This window comes from Microplitis mediator, chromosome 2 (assembly GCF_029852145.1).
Source record: "Microplitis mediator isolate UGA2020A chromosome 2, iyMicMedi2.1, whole genome shotgun sequence".
In the NCBI taxonomy this organism is placed as follows: domain Eukaryota; kingdom Metazoa; phylum Arthropoda; class Insecta; order Hymenoptera; family Braconidae; genus Microplitis; species Microplitis mediator.
In genome coordinates this window covers 23,303,565-23,320,723 of record NC_079970.1, presented here as the reverse complement: position 1 = coordinate 23,320,723, position 17,159 = coordinate 23,303,565, and the positions used below count along the sequence as shown (strand labels likewise).

The 17,159-nt window shown below is 33.6% G+C and overlaps 1 protein-coding gene and 1 non-coding gene across 3 annotated transcripts; both read left to right on the top strand.

Moving 5' to 3' along the window:
• The first annotated feature begins 91 nt into the window (after window positions 1-91).
• LOC130664021 (glutamate receptor ionotropic, kainate 3-like) lies at window positions 92-13,754 on the top strand. Of its 2 annotated transcripts, none has more exons than XM_057463667.1 (14): window positions 92-314; window positions 2,583-2,668; window positions 2,754-2,912; window positions 3,196-3,377; window positions 4,391-4,690; window positions 4,763-5,065; window positions 5,154-5,369; window positions 5,436-5,642; window positions 6,605-6,689; window positions 6,766-7,042; window positions 7,131-7,332; window positions 8,797-9,037; window positions 9,125-9,240; window positions 9,817-13,754. In XM_057463667.1, the coding sequence occupies exons 2-14, from the start codon at window positions 2,593-2,595 to the stop codon at window positions 10,147-10,149; spliced, it is 2,697 nt and encodes an 898-aa protein (XP_057319650.1). In that variant the 5' UTR covers window positions 92-314; window positions 2,583-2,592; the 3' UTR covers window positions 10,150-13,754. The 2 variants fall into 2 exon arrangements, with proteins under 2 accessions (XP_057319650.1, XP_057319651.1); XM_057463668.1 differs by having other exon boundaries at window positions 8,815-9,037; window positions 9,817-13,753.
• Trnap-ugg (transfer RNA proline (anticodon UGG)) lies at window positions 3,014-3,085 on the top strand. The gene has a single exon. It is a non-coding gene; the product is annotated as a tRNA-Pro (tRNA).
• Window positions 13,755-17,159: the final 3,405 nt, after the last annotated feature.

The following is a 17,159-nucleotide window of genomic DNA, read 5'->3' as shown; positions in this document are numbered from 1 at the left end:
AGAAGGAAGAGAATGTGAATGGGAGTGAGATACAGCTGAGTAGTGGATAGTGTAGTGGGACGACGAACTTTACTTTTTAGTTTCTAGTTAAAGCTGTCTGTTTAAAGAGTGCGGATAATCGGGCATGCGCTTGCGAAAACTCGCGTTGTGAATACATTTGAGCTTACAAGTTTTTTTATTTACTTAAAGTTACAGTAACTGAGCAAATAATAATATTTTGTAGTTTAGATAAATTCAAATGGAAGTAAAACCAAAAAGTCCTTTTTTGTAAATTTATTTTTCATACTTTTTTAACTTGCATATGATTCAAAGTGGTAAGCTCGGTTTATGTCACTGCTTATGCTTATATTTATTCATACTAAAAATTACTTTTTTCTCAAAATTTAATTACAATTTTTTTTTTTATTTTAAATTTCCCGCATTAATTTTCTAATTAAATTATTTAAAATATTTTTAGTTAAATATAAGAACAAGAAATGTATGTCAAATGCATTGAATAAATATATAGAGTAAAGAATTCACGTGGCCAAATTTAGAACCTATAAATGTATATTTATATCCTCGAGTTCTGTTAGTAAATTTCTGTCTTAAAATCTTAATATTCACGAGATACTTAAACAATTTTAACTGCCTATTAGTGCACTGATCTGACCAAAATTTATCCACAGTAGTCATATTTGTACGTATAATATTTTTGCCGGAAACTATTTGCAAGATAACGGAGTTGTTTAGCAGATCAGTCCCTATTTACTGATGATATTGCTTGTTTGGTAAATAGCCCTGGCTATTTATTGATAAATCATTAATTATTTTTACTCAGTAGTTCAATTAACAGTAAATGTTTACTTTGAGGGCAATGTAGCCAGAGTATATGAAGTTTTGAGCTGAGTAGACGTAAATGTTTATGCTTTGGAAGTTAACCGAGCTTTACGTTCTTGTGCGTACATCATTTTAGTTTACATTGTATGTCAAATATCTAAGTGCTCTTGTGTCTATAGATACTTCATATTTTGTTATTATTATTTTCAAGTTCAATTTGTCTCTAGTCGCTGTAAAAATTGTTTGTTATTATTACAATTTTTTTTAAAATTAATAGTATCGGTTATCCATTTCCGGTCAATTTTTGTTCAATAAATCGTTCAAAAACAGTAAATATAACAGTTGCATACAGTAACACGGTGATTCAAATTGAAAACTACACAGTAAAAATCGAATCGTCAATTGACTGTAAAGTGTGAAAAAACGTGTGTGTTAAAATTCTGAGTGTTGAATTTTTAACATTTTTGTGTGCCAATTAAAGACACAGTATTTATCTTGTTTGAACTGTCGCATTAAATTGGTTTTTTAACACACAAAAATGTTATTTCATACGAAAATAACACTTACTTTTAACTTCCCGCTAAGAAAATTGCAAATTTTCAAAAAAAGGGAAGTTATTGGTTTCGGTCCGATTTTCAAAAATCGAGTTTTCATCAGATGTCGACGTTTTGAGGTCCTAGGAAGCTATTCTGATTATTCCCGGATGGGCGTCCGTGTGTATGTGTGTGTGTGTGTGTGTGTGGCTAATTAAAACTTAGAATTGATTAGATTTTGGGGTGGATCGGTCATGTAGTTTACGAGTTATACGAAGAATAAAAATAAAAATTTTTTTTTGTTTTTGGTTTTTTGCGTATAACTTATAAACCACTTGCCCGATTCGCCTCAAAATGTAATCAGTTTTAAGTCTTGTTGAGCCCTTTCGATTGCCACCAAGAATTAACGTTCAAATCGGTTCATTCCATCCAAAGATATCGTCGGACAAAAATTATAATTTTTCAGTGAAGCTATGTTTTACCGGTCTAACAAATTTTTGAGCTTGAAGAGTTCAAAAATTCACAAGTAATAATGTTTTCGAGCTCTCTGAGCTCAAAAACAGCGGGAAATTTTGGGGCTGTCCCGCAAGGTCAGGCGGTTTTCAGATTTTTTTATGTTATTGTCAAATCAACACACAAAATATGGTAAAAATAACCTCGAACATCACAGCAGAATTCTTGGAAGATTTATTACTTTTAACATATACCCGTGTAACTTTTTCAACACTCACATGTTAAAATAACATATAAACAAGTGTAAAATGTTCGTTTTACACACGATATGCGTTGATTTTGACGAATCCTTTTTTACTGTGTAGAAACGTTTGAAAAAATTGTGTAAGAATGACAGTTTCGAATAATTTTTTGATAACAAAGCCCATGTGAAATGATATATGAGAATATATGCCTTCAAAATAGCATACGTACAACAATAGTAAACACATAAGCCACATAAATACTATTTCGGGAGCTTAATATCAAAATATCTACAAATTTGATCATAATCTCTAAAAGTGAATAGTAAAAATGAATGGAATTTACTAACAATCAGTGGAAATTTACTAATTTATAATGCAAAGCATACCGATTTTTGTAATTAATCGCACACTTTTCACTGCAAAATAGTAAATATTTACTAGGCTCAATACTTGTAATTTATAGAGCATAGTCTTCAATGTGAAAGTTCACTATGATCGACAATTTTTGATTTTTTTAACTTCTTTGTTTTAGGAAAATAAGAATGTATAAAACTATATTTATATGTTTTGCCATCATGGTACCAAGTGTTTTAGCATTTTCAAAAATAATAGTACTAGGTAATTGAAATATCAAATAATTATATAACTTAATCACCATGACTATTCATTATTTATATGATATTATTTAAAAAATGATTTACAGGAGGCCTATTCCCTGAGGATGATCTGACTCAGAAGGCATTCATAGAGTCGATAAACGCAATAAATAGAATGAGAATTGAAACTGAAGAATTTTCGGATACTTATTTCAAACCTGAAGTGATCACAATCACTGATGATGTATTTGAAGTATCTCAAGGAGGTATATAAGTGTTTTACGTCGTTATTACTCGTTTTAAGATTAGAAAGTGCGTTCAATTGATCAGCGGACTCGCGTTTCCTCCTTTCAACAACACCTTCCACGGCTCAGTGGTCTAGGGGTATGATTCTCGCTTTGGGTGCGAGAGGTCCCGGGTTCAAATCCCGGCTGAGCCCTGTTATTTTTTGAATTTTTTTTCGCCATGCATCATATTTTATCAAAACTTATTTACATTGAAGCTCTGGTACTCTAGTGTAAAATAGTAAAAAAAAAAAAAAAATTTCAGTCTGTACGCTCGTTGGTGAAGGAATTGCGGCCCTGTTTGGCCCCCATGATAAGGTATCATCGAGTCACGTTCAAAGTATGTGTGACACTATGGATTTACCAAACATTGTAGCGCGATGGGATTCAGAACTCGTTCGTATGAAGTCTATCAATTTTTATCCGCATTCCGAAACACTTTCACTGGTATGCTCTTTTTATATATCTTTCATTATTTTAAATCTATCTGAAATATAATCCCGCATTTTTTTTTCATTCCTAAGTCGAAAAGCCTCGAGATCGATTTTATTTGTATTTATAAAGACTTTACTTAAAATTATGCTTTAGAAGTTTTCGGTAGAAATTAAATTTTTTTCCAAACAGAGCTACTCTCTAAAAATGGATTAGTAAAATTTACAAGTAGATAGTGAATATTTATCAATTGACGAGTAATTCGTGCCACTTTTTTGAATTAGTGACACACTTTTCACTGCACAAAAGTGAATATTCACTGATTTTCATAAATTCAATTTTAAACAGTATTCTACTAATTTTTTCGAAATGATTTAAAAATATATAACGCGTTACTGATTCCAAAGAGACGTTTATTTTCATACGCCCTTTTGGCGTTAGAGAACTTCCTTAAGCCAAAAAGGCTTATAATTTTGTTTTTATCACCAATCATTTTCTAGACTAATTTTAAAACTGAAAATTGTGAAAAAAATTTCAAAATCAAAAGGGTATACAAATATATGTCCTTTTAGAATTAGTAACGCGATATGTGTATGAGACCGAAATCTTCACTATTTCTTTTGCTTATTCGGAAAATGTTTTTTCCTAATATTCGAGTTAAGTTTTGCAAATATTACCCTCTTAGATATACTAATTTTTTATTCAACCTGATAGCAAGAGTTTCTGATCAGAAAGTTGGTGTACATGAGTTGCGATCAACTTGACGAAAACTTTCAGCTTTTGTAACTTGACAACAAGTTTCCCAGAAAGTTGGCGACAATGTACAGCCGCAACCTATCGACAACTTTCTGAGAAAATTGAAGGCAGCTTTCCATCAACTAATGCAATGCCAACTTCTGCCACCAACTTTCTCAGAAAGCTGTCATCAACTTATGGAAATGACAACTTTTATGGTCAATTTGGCGACAGGTTGCCGCCAACTTGGCTATCAGGGCAGCGACAAAAATAAAATATATTGACTTGTTTAGATTTACCTGTATATGGTAACGGAGTTCAAGTGGGAAAAATTCACAATATTGTATGACAGTACAGAAGCGCTTCTTCGTATGAGCAATTTATTGCAAAGATGGGACACAAAGGGTTATCCAGTGACCCTGCGTTATTTGGGCAAGGGGCCGGACTATCGGAGTATTTTAAAAAAAGTCAAAAATTCCTACGAAGAGAACATCATTATCGACTGCTCCTACGATATCCTCGAGGAAGTTTTGCAGCAATCCCAACAAGTTGGAATTCTGTCTGATCGTCACAAAATAATCATAACGTCATTGGTAAATTAGCGGGAGAATTTCATCATAAGCTCAATAATGACCGTAGGCTAATTAGTTTATTTTTCATCAAAGGATCTGCAGACATTAGATCTGGACCCGTACAGTCACTCAGGCTCCAACATAACCGGAATACGTCTTCTTGATCCAGAGGATCCCGATTCATTGTCGATATTTAACGGATATTTGGGTGAAATGGGACTTGAGGATTTGTCGAAAATGAGAACCGACTGGGCATTGATGTTCGACGCGATCCAGTTGTTTTCCCGGGCATTCAAACAGCTCGAAGAAGCCGTCGAAGGTGACGTGAAAGCATTAGCTTGTGACGCGCTCGACAACTGGGAACACGGAGCTTCACTGAGCAATTTCATTCGCTCTGTATGTTATTAATTTACTGAAGTAATATTTATCACGGTAACTAGTAAAATTCAGTTGGCAAAGCAAATATTTGTTTGTCATGTTCCAGACTGAAATGAAAGGACTAACAGGTCTTATTAAATTCCATACCAATGGATTCCGCAGTGATTTTAAGCTTAATATTGTGAGACTCACTCCAGATGGTTTGAAAACAATTGGAAATTGGAATAGCACGAATAGCATAGAGTGGATTCCAGAACCACCACCGGTATTAGATGGCGACGTAGACTTAGCTAATCAAACCTTTACTGTTGTAATATCATTGGTAGGTTTATTAAGAATTTACAAAATTATTTGTTTAATGGATTTTGAACCGGTCAAATATTTTTAGCTCAATCCCTTCAACATGTTGACTGAATCGACGACTACTAAAACGGGTAATGATCGTTATGAAGGGTTTGCAATAGATATAATACACGAATTAAGTCAAATTCTGCATTTCAATTATACCTTTGTTGAACAAGTTGACAAAGTTACTGGTTCTCTTAATGAGAAAACGGGCAAATGGTCCGGAATGCTTGGAAAAATTATCGATGGGGTAAGTGTGTATCTGTAAAATGATCGTCATTATAGCCAACTAATATCATTTCTTTTTACTGTTAACATAAAAGTCTATGAGTAGGAGATTATCGGGGTGGAAGTCAAATTTTAACGATTATGTGAATTTTTAACTTGTCATTTTTAGATCAGATGTCGATACTATCCCTGATAGCGAACTTTCTGGTCAGGAAGTTGGTGTCAATTAGTTATGATCAAGTTGACGTCAACTTTAGGGTTTGCAGCTGTTGGAGACAATCTACTGCCGCGAACTGACGCCAGCTTTTTGGGAAAATTGAAGACAACTTTCCGTCAACTTATGGAATGCCAACTTTTGTCTTCAACTTTCTAAGAAAGCTGGCGCCCAGTTGCTGTCAACTTATGGAAATGTCAATTTCTGCGGTCAATTTAGCAACAAGTTGCTGCAGTAGGTTGCCTATAGCTTGCTACCAGCTTGGCTATCAGCACTGAAAGCCAGAGTTTCTGATCAGAAAGTTGGTGTACCTGTGTTGTGACCAACTTGACATCAAGTTGTGGACAACTTTCAGTTTGTGTAACTGTTGACTACAAGTTGCTCAGAAAGTTGACGACAATCTACTGCCGCAACCTGCCACCAAGTTTCTAAGCAATTTGTAGACAAGTTGTCAGCAAATTGTCGACAAGTTTCTCGAAAAGTTGCCGTCAACTTATGGAAATGCCAACTTTTGCGGCCAACTTGGCTATCAGGGAGGACAGTCTCTAACTTCGATCCCTACTTGAAATCCAACTTTCAGCTTAAGATAAAACAGTTTTCTCCCACATCTGATGCTAACTTAACTGCTGCCAACAAGTTATCATCCTGTACCAATATCCACGTTCTCTTGTAACAGCCACCGAATACGTGATTCCCTTCCGATCCTCTCAGGACTTTTATTAATTTATAAATAGTTAATAATAATACATTTTTCTATCCCATTTAATTAGGAAGCAGATCTCGCTATCACAGATTTGACAATACTCTCAGATCGGGAAAAAGTCGTTGACTTCACGATGCCTTTTATGCATCTGGGTGGGTAAATTTGAATGTAATAATTGATAATTGATAAATAAATGAGCTTTTAAAAAAAAAAATCTAAATATTTTAGGAATAAGTATTTTGTACAAGAAACCGGGAAAAGCAGCGCCTAGTTTATTTTCATTTATGTCACCGTTATCAATATCAGTATGGCTTTGTTTATTCGGAGCGCTGTTTTTAACATCATTATTATTATTTGTAATTGGACGGGTAAGTCCCGCCGAATGGACTAATCCGTATCCGTGCATTGAAAATCCAGAAGAGCTAGAGAATCAGTTTACGTTCTCGAACTGTATTTGGTTCACTATTGGAAGTATTATGCAACAAGGTTCGGAAATCGCTCCAATGTAGGTCCTTATTAATTAACATTATTTGAGAAAACACAGTATTTACTCCAGATTACGAGTAAAAATGCTAATTAAATATTCATTAAAGTGGAGTATCAACGCGAATACTTGCAACAGCCTGGTGGTTCTTCTGCATGTTAATGACAACGTCATATACGGCTAATTTAGCGGCCTTTCTCACGATTGAAACCATTGTGAGACCTATTAAATCTGCTGAAGACCTTGCTAATTTGAACGGCAAAATCCCATACGGCGCAAAACGTGATGGCTCGACCTTCAAATTTTTTGAGGTAGGTCAAAAATCTTCAAACTTTTTTTCCCTCAAATTATTTTTAACACAGGAAGAAGAAGGCGTTCGAAAATATCAACATGCAAGTACTTTTATTATTTTTCGTATCATCATTTCTCCGCTACTTTCACACATATATATATATATTTTTTCTACTTTTCATCGACTTAACAATTCTTCTTAATAAATTTATTTGTTTCTGCTTAATTTTGCACTGAAAAAAATAATCGGTAGCCGCTACTGAAATAATCGGTAGCTGCTACCGATTATTTTTCGGTAGACGCTACCGATTATTCCGGTAATAGCAACCGAAATAATCGGTAACGGCTACCAAAAATTAATCAGTAACAGCTACCGATTATTTCAGTAGCGGCTACCGATTATTCAGTAACTGCTACCGAAAAAAAATCGGTAGCTGTTACCAAAAATTAATTGGTAGCGTCAACCGAAAAATAATCGGTAGCGGCTACCGATTATTTTCTTCAGTGTGTAAGCTACAAAACTTCTTTTCCTGGACAGAATTGCGAATAATCAACTATTTTGCTAATTTATTATTTTATTATTTTCCTGTTAAATTAAAAAACAGATTGGGTAGACCAAAGCACGGCGGGAAGCTCATGAGATTAAAAAACGAAAGCGAAAAAGCTACTCAGAGGTTAAATAGAGGCAAAAATATATTTTTATCACTAGGATACTTGACGAGGATAAGAAATCTTTGAAATTTTTCGATCTTCATATTAATAGCATCGATAAATCTTTAAAATATTGAATTAATTTACAACGATCCCTAATTCGTCGGACCCCGTCGTGACTCAGTCTCCCTTAATTATTCAAATTATTAATTAGAAAACATTCATAACTTAAATTATTGCCTATTTAAAGTCTATTCGAATAATTTATTTTAATTAATTTAAAAACTCTGCTCCTAATTGCCTCAATCTTAACAACTTAAATTTTAAAAAAAGAGAGAAAGTGATTGTGCGAAATTAGTCATTTTTTTTTTTAAGAAATGTTATTTCCTGTGGATAAATTGATTTTTAAAAAATAATAATTAGAGTCATGTGGGTAAGTGTGCGCAAACTCTTGCATTTCAATCCGAAATGAATAAGTTTGCGCACACTTTCACACAGCGCACGTTTGTCCCACATGACTCTACACGGAAAAAAATAATCGGTAGCGGCCACCGAACAATAATCGGTAGCAGCTACCGATTGCCAATCGATAGCTGATACCGATTTCAATCGAAAATTAATCGGTAACAGCTACCAATTATTTCGATAACGGCTACCGATTGCCAATCGATAGCTGCTACCGATTATTTTTTTCAGTCTATATTTATTAAATTGAAGTATGTATGAATGCTGTATGATCTAGAGTAAATAAATATAACTGGTGAAAAATTTAGTTCCCTATTCTCATATATGGGAAAAAATTAGACATGAAATTCTAATCTACACTTTGAAAGAATTTGGTTCATCTAAAGGGTTCCAATTATTCGACGTACGTAAAGATGTATGAGTACATGAGAGATCATCCTGAAGTATTGACACAGGACAACGAAGAAGGTAGACTACGTGCTTTAAATGAGGACTACGCTTTTCTCATGGAGTCTAGTAGTATCGACTATATTGCCCAGAGGGACTGCAATTTGACGCAAATTGGCGGGTTACTGGACAACAAGGGCTACGGAATCGCAATGAGAAAACGTAGGTATTCGTACGAGTTCAAAAAAAACAAATTTGGATCTGGAGCGACCTTAATCAATAGTAAAAATATTATCTCCTTTATTACAGGTTTTCCTTACAGAAACAAACTGAATACAGCCGTACTGCAAATGCAAGAAAGCGGAATCCTGTCGGAATTGAAAAAAAAATGGTGGAATGAAAAACGCGGCGGTGGTTCTTGCAAAGTAATTATTGTTTATAAAACAGCTAATAGACACCTTGAACGTCGGTTTTTATACTCTAGCATCAATAGGCCCCATACTTTATTATTTATTATTCATTACTCAATATTCGAGCGAGCCCCGTTTCAATTTCACTCTTATATTTTTTTTTAACCGGCTTCAAATTAACTTATTAAAATATATGACCCTCTAATTATTATTGGTTTTGATGGGAATGAGGATAAAAATATGTAGCAATTACGAGAAGACCTCAAGGCATTGGGGATCAATGAATAAATTGGCAGAGGGCTCAAGTTGGTAGCGAGCAACAGTAACTTAATAATAGACTCCAAGTTTACGCTGTCTAATTATTTAATAAATTACCGGTTTCTATAAATAATACTTCGTCTTAGACATAAATAATTTTCAATTTTCACGGACAAATTTCGGCAAGAAATCGAAAATTTATTTCCAACCCGAAATTAAATTTCTGACAGCAAAAGGCGCCAATTTTTAATCTATAAAAATTTAATTGCGATCGGCGTTTGAGGTGCAGGCTGTAATTTAAAGTTAAGTACATATACAATATTTTTTCACCAGGATGAAGCATCAGGAAGCGTAGTCAAGGAACTAAGTCTGGACAACGTGGGAGGTGTGTTTTTGGTGTTGGTCGTAGGTGTTTCAATTTCGCTGCTAACATCAGCGTTTACAATGTTCAAAGACGTGTACGATTTCTCTCGCAAAGAAAGAGTGTCTGTCAAAAAAGAGCTCAAGAAGGAACTTAAGTTTCTCATTAAGTGTCGCGGTAACGTAAAACCAGCAAGACGCTTTCGAAAAAGAGCCTCGTCCCAGTATAGCAGTACACGAGATGACTCTCCGCCTTATGGTTTCGTGCCCACAGTAATAACTACTGCTCACTCTGAAGAGCCATAATCTGCCCACACACTTCTTGAAACTTTGCTAACGAATGAAAGATAAATAATTATCGACAGTATTAAAAAATAATTAAGTCAACAAAAAATAGTTGGAAAATCCAAACGTGCACACCTCAATCACTCATTATAATAATTATTATTTTTGTTTTTAAATCATTATATACTTTTTCCTTCAGTTTAATTTCTATTATTTAAAACTACACAGTAAAAAATATTGTGTATTTGTGTCGAAAACGGTTTGTGTTAAAAATTGTAGTGTCTTAAACTAACACAAAGTTTGTATCACTTTATTTTGTAACATAAAAAATGTGTTATACACTCTTTATTAACACATTTTGTGTGTTACTGTGGATTCTTTGCGCCCTCTTGTGGCGATATTTCAACATAATCTTTGTGTTAAAAAGGGGTTACACAAATTTTGTGTCAACCATTTTTAACACACAAACTGTGTTGATTTTACACAACATTTTTTACTGTGTATTCCGCCTTATTTTTCTTTTTCAATTCTACTGTCACACTAGTGCTGCTGTGCCGGTTGCGTAACAACGGTTCCGTCACTCGTTATCCGAAGACATTAAATCCGCAACAAAATATCCGAAGACATTTTATCCGATAAACAAAATATCCCCGGACTAAATACTCGATAGATAAAAGATCCCCGACAAAATATCTTATAATATAAATAGTACGGTACCCTTTTACCAGAAATGTTTAATATATTTTCACATAAAATTTGAGTGTGAGATATTGAAAATAGATCAACACACATGCTTGAAATCGTACGGTGCCTTTTTTTCACAGATTTTGGGTGGGTATTATTTTGGAAATAGGTCAACACATATGCTTGGAATGGTACACAGAAAAAAAAAGTTATCTTGAGTCAAGAAAATATTTTTGAAGACAAGCGTTTTCGAGAACCAAGTCAAGATTTTCTTGAGCCAAGAGAATTTGTCTTGGTTAAAAAAAATTCGTCTTAGTCGGAGAAGATTTCTACTTTATCTGAGAAAATTTAGGTCTCCAAAAAAATTTTCTTGAATCAAGAATATTTACCTTCAGTCGAGAATTTTTTTTTTTCTGTGTACAGTACACGTTTATCGAAAACCATTAATTATTTTTTCGCTGAAAATATATTTTTCTGAATAAGATTTATCAACAGGATATTTTGTCACGGATTTTTTGTCTCTTGAATATTTAGTCCAAGGATATTTTGTCTATCGGATAAAATATCTTCGGATTTCATGTCGCAGATTTTACGTCGCAGATCTATTGTCCACGGATTACGATTCGTGTCACACGTAACAACATATTCGCGACAGAATATCCGCAGACAAAATATCCGCGGAAATAATATCCGATGAATAAAATATTTACGGACAGAATATCCTGAAAATTGGCGTAACAAAGGGATGAATTCATCGCATCAAACTTTTCATGGTTAAAATAACAGTTTTTTACGGATATTTTGTCTACAGATTTATTCTAATGGATATTTTGTCGCACGGATATTTTGTCAATAGATATTTTTTTGCCAGTAGTGGGTAGAAAAAAATAAAACTAAAAAAACTGCAGCTCAATTTTTCGTTGATTACCAGCTTTACCTTTTTTTTTAATAACAATTAAACAAAAAAGATTTGGATAGTGATTTTCAAAAGGGTTCTTGCGACAAAAAATACAAAGCTAATAAAAAAGAAGCTGCTTTTGAAGATTTGAGCAGGACAATTGACAGTAATGATTTCTTGGATCAAATTAATTTATTTTAAATCGACCGAATAATAATAAATGGATTCAATACCAGCCTGAAATTATTCCCAAATAAATTTTCTCTGTACTAATTTACAATTTAACCCACTTTAGTGTAACCAAAAAGGCGTAGAGAAAAATTAGTTCCGATCTTAAGGCACAGGCTTGAGGTGTGCAATAAAAAAATCTAAAAATCTTAGGGTTTTAAATAAATGATTATGTATCCAGCGGCTGAAAATAAATAAACGAAATGAAGATTAATAAAAAAATAAAGTGAAATATACATGTACATCAAGATGCCTGGGACTGACATACGTGCTATCTGCAGGAATCAAAGTGATGCGCCTTTTACCTTTAACAGACATACAATCGCCGCAACTCCTCTCTCTCTTGGGCTGTACATCGTGGTATCGAGAATTGAGAGCACATTATGCAGTGTGCACTCGTCTTTGTACCACTGTCTTTTTACTCTATATATACTACTTATTCTCAGTCTCAGTCTCAGGACTGGATCAGATGCTGGACTTGCCCGAGATATTTTTCAAACGGATCACGGAGCACAGCGGCGCCTACGCACGGCGTGCATAAAATCCCCCCCAAGGCAAACGATACGAATCGGTTTACGTCCAAACTGTCCTTGTCTTGTCTTATATGCGACCGTCGACAGATACGCGATTCTATACACTGTGCTACATACTCTTCACAAACTTATTCTGCTACTTGCGTATGTATGCGCTCGGGGATTTTTATTTTCCGGTGGACACGCGACGAGATTTATCTCCGTCTCTATATATATATATACATATACATATTTTATAAATAATATATAAGTATTGGCTGGTTATTAAAGAATTTATTGCCGATTAAAAAAATATTTTTAAATTTAAAAACAATAAATTTCATTCATTTACTCTTTCTTTTAAACTCTTGAAAGGTACACGCGAGGGCTTAGTAATTATTTTTAAATTTTTACTGCTGATAGAGGATCCTCGGGTAATGAAGCAATGAGAATCGGCGCATACTTGCATATACATACGAGTGATATCAGCCAGTGAGAGGGAGAGAGAGAGTGTGAATAACAATTTTAGTTACAGCGTGACCATCCACGGATAAAGTGATTTCAGGCGTCGTAAGATTAGCGAGGTGAATTCACGCAATGCAATGCGTGAAGGAGTATATAATAGTGGTAGTTTACGGTGCAGGTTGTATTGAGTTGAGGTGAGCTAAAGATCTATAGTAGATGCGCTGTAGGTGAAGTAGTTGAGCCAGGGGTGGGGGTGAAGTTCAGCTGTAGAGAAGTTGAGCTGTAGAGATTGTGGAGGTAAAATTTTTAATACCAGCCAGGAGATGTACTGGTGTAAGCCGATGGAGGAGGAGAAGGAAGAAAATTTTCTTTGAGAGACGCGCGTCAGGCCGACGAGGTGTACACTTATCGCCGAGCCGCAGAGACGCCAAACTACTATTATTAAAGTACGATAAAGTTATGTTCTATATGCTGGTAATCTAACAACAAATCTATATATATATATATATTTATATATATGTATGGTGTTAAAGAGAAAACAGAATCGTATGTAATGTAACTTAGATTTTACTACAAAGTTATAAAAGATAAAAAATTATGAACGTGAAATAATCCAAGCAATTTCCTCAACTAATTCGTAATATATATAAATGTATATGATGATATAACAGAACAAAAACCAGGAAATCTATTTGAATATTTTTAAATTAATAAATAAATGAGAAAATTGAAGAAGCGTCAAGATTTTATTTTATGTAAAAAAAAAAGTATTTTAAGTCTGGGTTTTCTTTTGATTTAGAAATTTTTTTTAGTATCGAAAAAATTGTTGTTTTTGTCATACACTGGAAAAAAATCATTTCGAATTAAAATTTTCGATCTTATATATTTTTGGTGAAAAATTTTGAGATTTTATTAAAAATAGTTTTCTTGATCGAAGAAATTTCACATTTTAATTTCTTTTTTTGCAAAAATCTAAATAAATTTCGACTTTCTCCTGTCAACAAAATTATTCTTGCCGCTAGATATGAAATTAATAATGCAATGATTTATTTTTTTCTCAGTGTATAATAATAAAATTTGATATTTAATTTTGTTTGTTGATAATTTTTGATAAATTTTCTAGAAAGTAATTAACGTTTGTCTAATAATTTATAATGTGAACTAACGTTTACGGAACAATTTGTGTGCTCCAATTTAAAAAAATAAAATTTTTTCATTTCTCACCAAATTTGCAATTACTTGATTTTTTTTTTCATTACCTGACCTACAAGACAATTCCCATGAAAAAAAGTCGATAGTGATTTCCAATATTCTACAAAAAAATAAAATCAAGTGGAACAGATTTTACTATTCTCGTAACCGTTATGTTACAGAGAATATTTACGAACAAGAAGAAATTGAGACTATGAAAATTTTTTTTTATCAAGTGAATAAATGAAAAAAAGTCAGCATGAATCCAACCGCTCATTTAGTCTCTACCCAAGCATAATAAATAATTTATTTATGTGCATAAATAAACACAAAGCATTAAAATTTTCGAATTATCAATACAGAGTAATGTATATTTATTAAATAAATCACAGAGCTCAACAAAAGACGCGTGTAACACATCTAGAGATATACATAGAATGAAATATAAATTTATAACCCACACGCAATCTTTAGGACGCGCGACACGATACGATAAACGTTGAGTATAACCCAAGGCAAAAGACATTTGTGGCTTGCAACAATTCTTCGCCTGCCCGCCAGCCTGTTAAACTATATACTGCACACACACATATATATTACACACATATATATATATATATATATATAAAAATACACACCGGATCGAATGGGCGACAGAGTCGGCAATTTGCTCGCGTTTGATCGCCCGAACACCATATTAATCCTCTCGCGCTTTCCTCTTGTACTCTGCCCTCAACAATTCGCTCATACACTTGCATTTTATTTGTTCTCTGAAAATTTTATCACCCGACATTCTCGACGCTTTGCTCATGTCCCCATCATTACTTATATTATCACCATTATCCTCATATCAATTAACATTTTTTTTACCCTTAATTATTTTTACGTAAAAGTGTAATTCAGTTTACTGTTCCCTATAAATACTCCGCAATATAATTATCGAAATTATGTACGCATTCAATAATTATTTTGGTTTACCTAGACTGTAAAAAATTTTCAGAGTGAACGCGGATCAAATCTGGAGTGAATTCGGAGTAAAAGGACAGCAGATGATTGCTTATTTATTTAATCCCCTGGAAGTTATATAAATTTACTCCGGAGTTTATTTTAATATTAAAACTCCAAATCGAAGTAAATGCGGATTCAAAAAAAATTTAGACTGCTCCGCTGAGAAGACAAACTCCCAATTTACTCCATATGAGGAGTGATTTTTTTTAAAAACTCAAAAAATCCGAGTGAAGGGGTGAATCTGGCTTTGAATAATATTCGTAATCACTCCGAATTCACTCCTGATTTTTTAGAGTCTACCATATAAGTAATTGAACAAATTGATGATAAAAAAAAAATCGATAGAAATTTATTTGTAAATTTCTTTATAGAGACAATCATGGTAAGCTTACGGTAACAAATAAAATTGTTATGATTACTAATGAAATTGTGACGTATTTGAGTAATCGATTGGTTACGAAAACACACTTTCTTAAAGTGAATCAGTGAAAAGAACTTTAATCAGTGAATATTCACCGCACAAATAGTCCCAAGTAAATCACTACTTGAATCAGTGACACACTTGGGACTGATTCGCAGTGAATATTCACTGATTTGCAGGTTTTTTCACTGATTCATTCTAAGAGAGAATGATGTTTATTAAAACAATATAATCTTACTTCAAAGCAGGCAACTGATTAGGGAATTTAGTCGCAAGAAAAAAATATTGGAAAGCTCTCTAAACATGAATTAGTGAAAATAAGTGAATATTAACTAATTCCAAGTGCAAACCGAACCACTAATTTCAAAAAGTGGTTCGGTTGGCACTCAGAATTAGTGAATATTCATTTATTTATGTTTAGAGAGAGGAAATTACAAGGCAACAACTGCTCAGGTAAAGTTAATACAAACCCTTTCACTATAAAAATTATATTAGCAATTAATGGAAGCCAGGAAGTCTTAGCAGGAGGGCTACAGGCCGTGAAAATGGGCAAAAATGGACCCAAATGAAGATTTCGACCACACAATTTTAGAAAAAAATATCAAAAAATGAAGTTAGAGGGCAAAAACTGCTCAGATGCGTCGAGGGCGATCCCTTTCACTAGAAAAATGATAACAGTAATTAATGGAAGCCGTGAAGTCTTAGCAGGAGGGCTATAGGCCGAGAAAATGGGCAAAAATGGGCCCAAATGATGATTTCGACCACACAATCTTAGAAAAAAATATCAAGAAATTAAGTTATAGGTGACAACTGCTCAGGTGCGTCGAGGGTGACCCCTTTCAGTAGAAAAATGTTCGTTATCCGTATATTTAGGCAGAACTTTGTTACCATATGTTTTTTTATCTTTTGATTAAAAAAAGTTTTTTTCCGTGCTGGAGTTCATCTCAGGTGTAACATATAAGACATGTATAAAAAAAAGAATAATGTCAATAAAAAGGATAAAATAATAATAATAATATAGTAGCTCATTACGGTTCTAGGTATAAGTTTTATTGTCCCCCTGATAAATATGACGCTAATGGTCATTATTTGAGTGCAGTCGAGGAACACGGCAAGTGATTTACAATTAGCTGAGTGTATTATGGATTATGGATGTTACTAAACACGGATATAACATGTTGTATATAAAAAATAGTTGAATGCCCATAATTATGTGACAGGACAAGAGATATTTCAACTAGAGTGGTGTAGCGACTAGACAACGCTAGTATTCGTTTGTGCACTAGCTAGTGTACTTCTGTACTAGTATACTACTAGTAGTGAGGTCTTGGTGGTCGCGAGGGAATTCCGCTTGTCAACTGTTAGCATAGAAAGAAGATCAACTCGACGTGTTTGCGTGATACCTGTCAAGATATACGCACTAAGTTGTGGAACCGGCTTTAATAAATGTCACGGTCCATTTTTTATTTTTTATTTACTTTTTTATCTTACATCCAGACAGATATAGCATGTAAATGGAAATCACCAATGTCCTAATAAATTATCATTATTCTTATTTATTATACTTATTATTATTGTATTATTAACTGCCTCACATTTTTGATTGATGGGATTTATAATTTAT

Excerpts from the sequence above, each read along its gene's own strand:
- LOC130664021 (XM_057463667.1), top strand. The coding sequence starts at position 2,593 with ATGTATAAAACTATATTTATATGTTTTGCCATCATGGTACCAAGTGTT. Across the intron at positions 3,378-4,390 it reads ATTCCGAAACACTTTCACTG|ATTTACCTGTATATGGTAAC; the intron begins GTATGCTCTTTT and ends TGACTTGTTTAG. Across the intron at positions 5,370-5,435 it reads TTACTGTTGTAATATCATTG|CTCAATCCCTTCAACATGTT; the intron begins GTAGGTTTATTA and ends AAATATTTTTAG.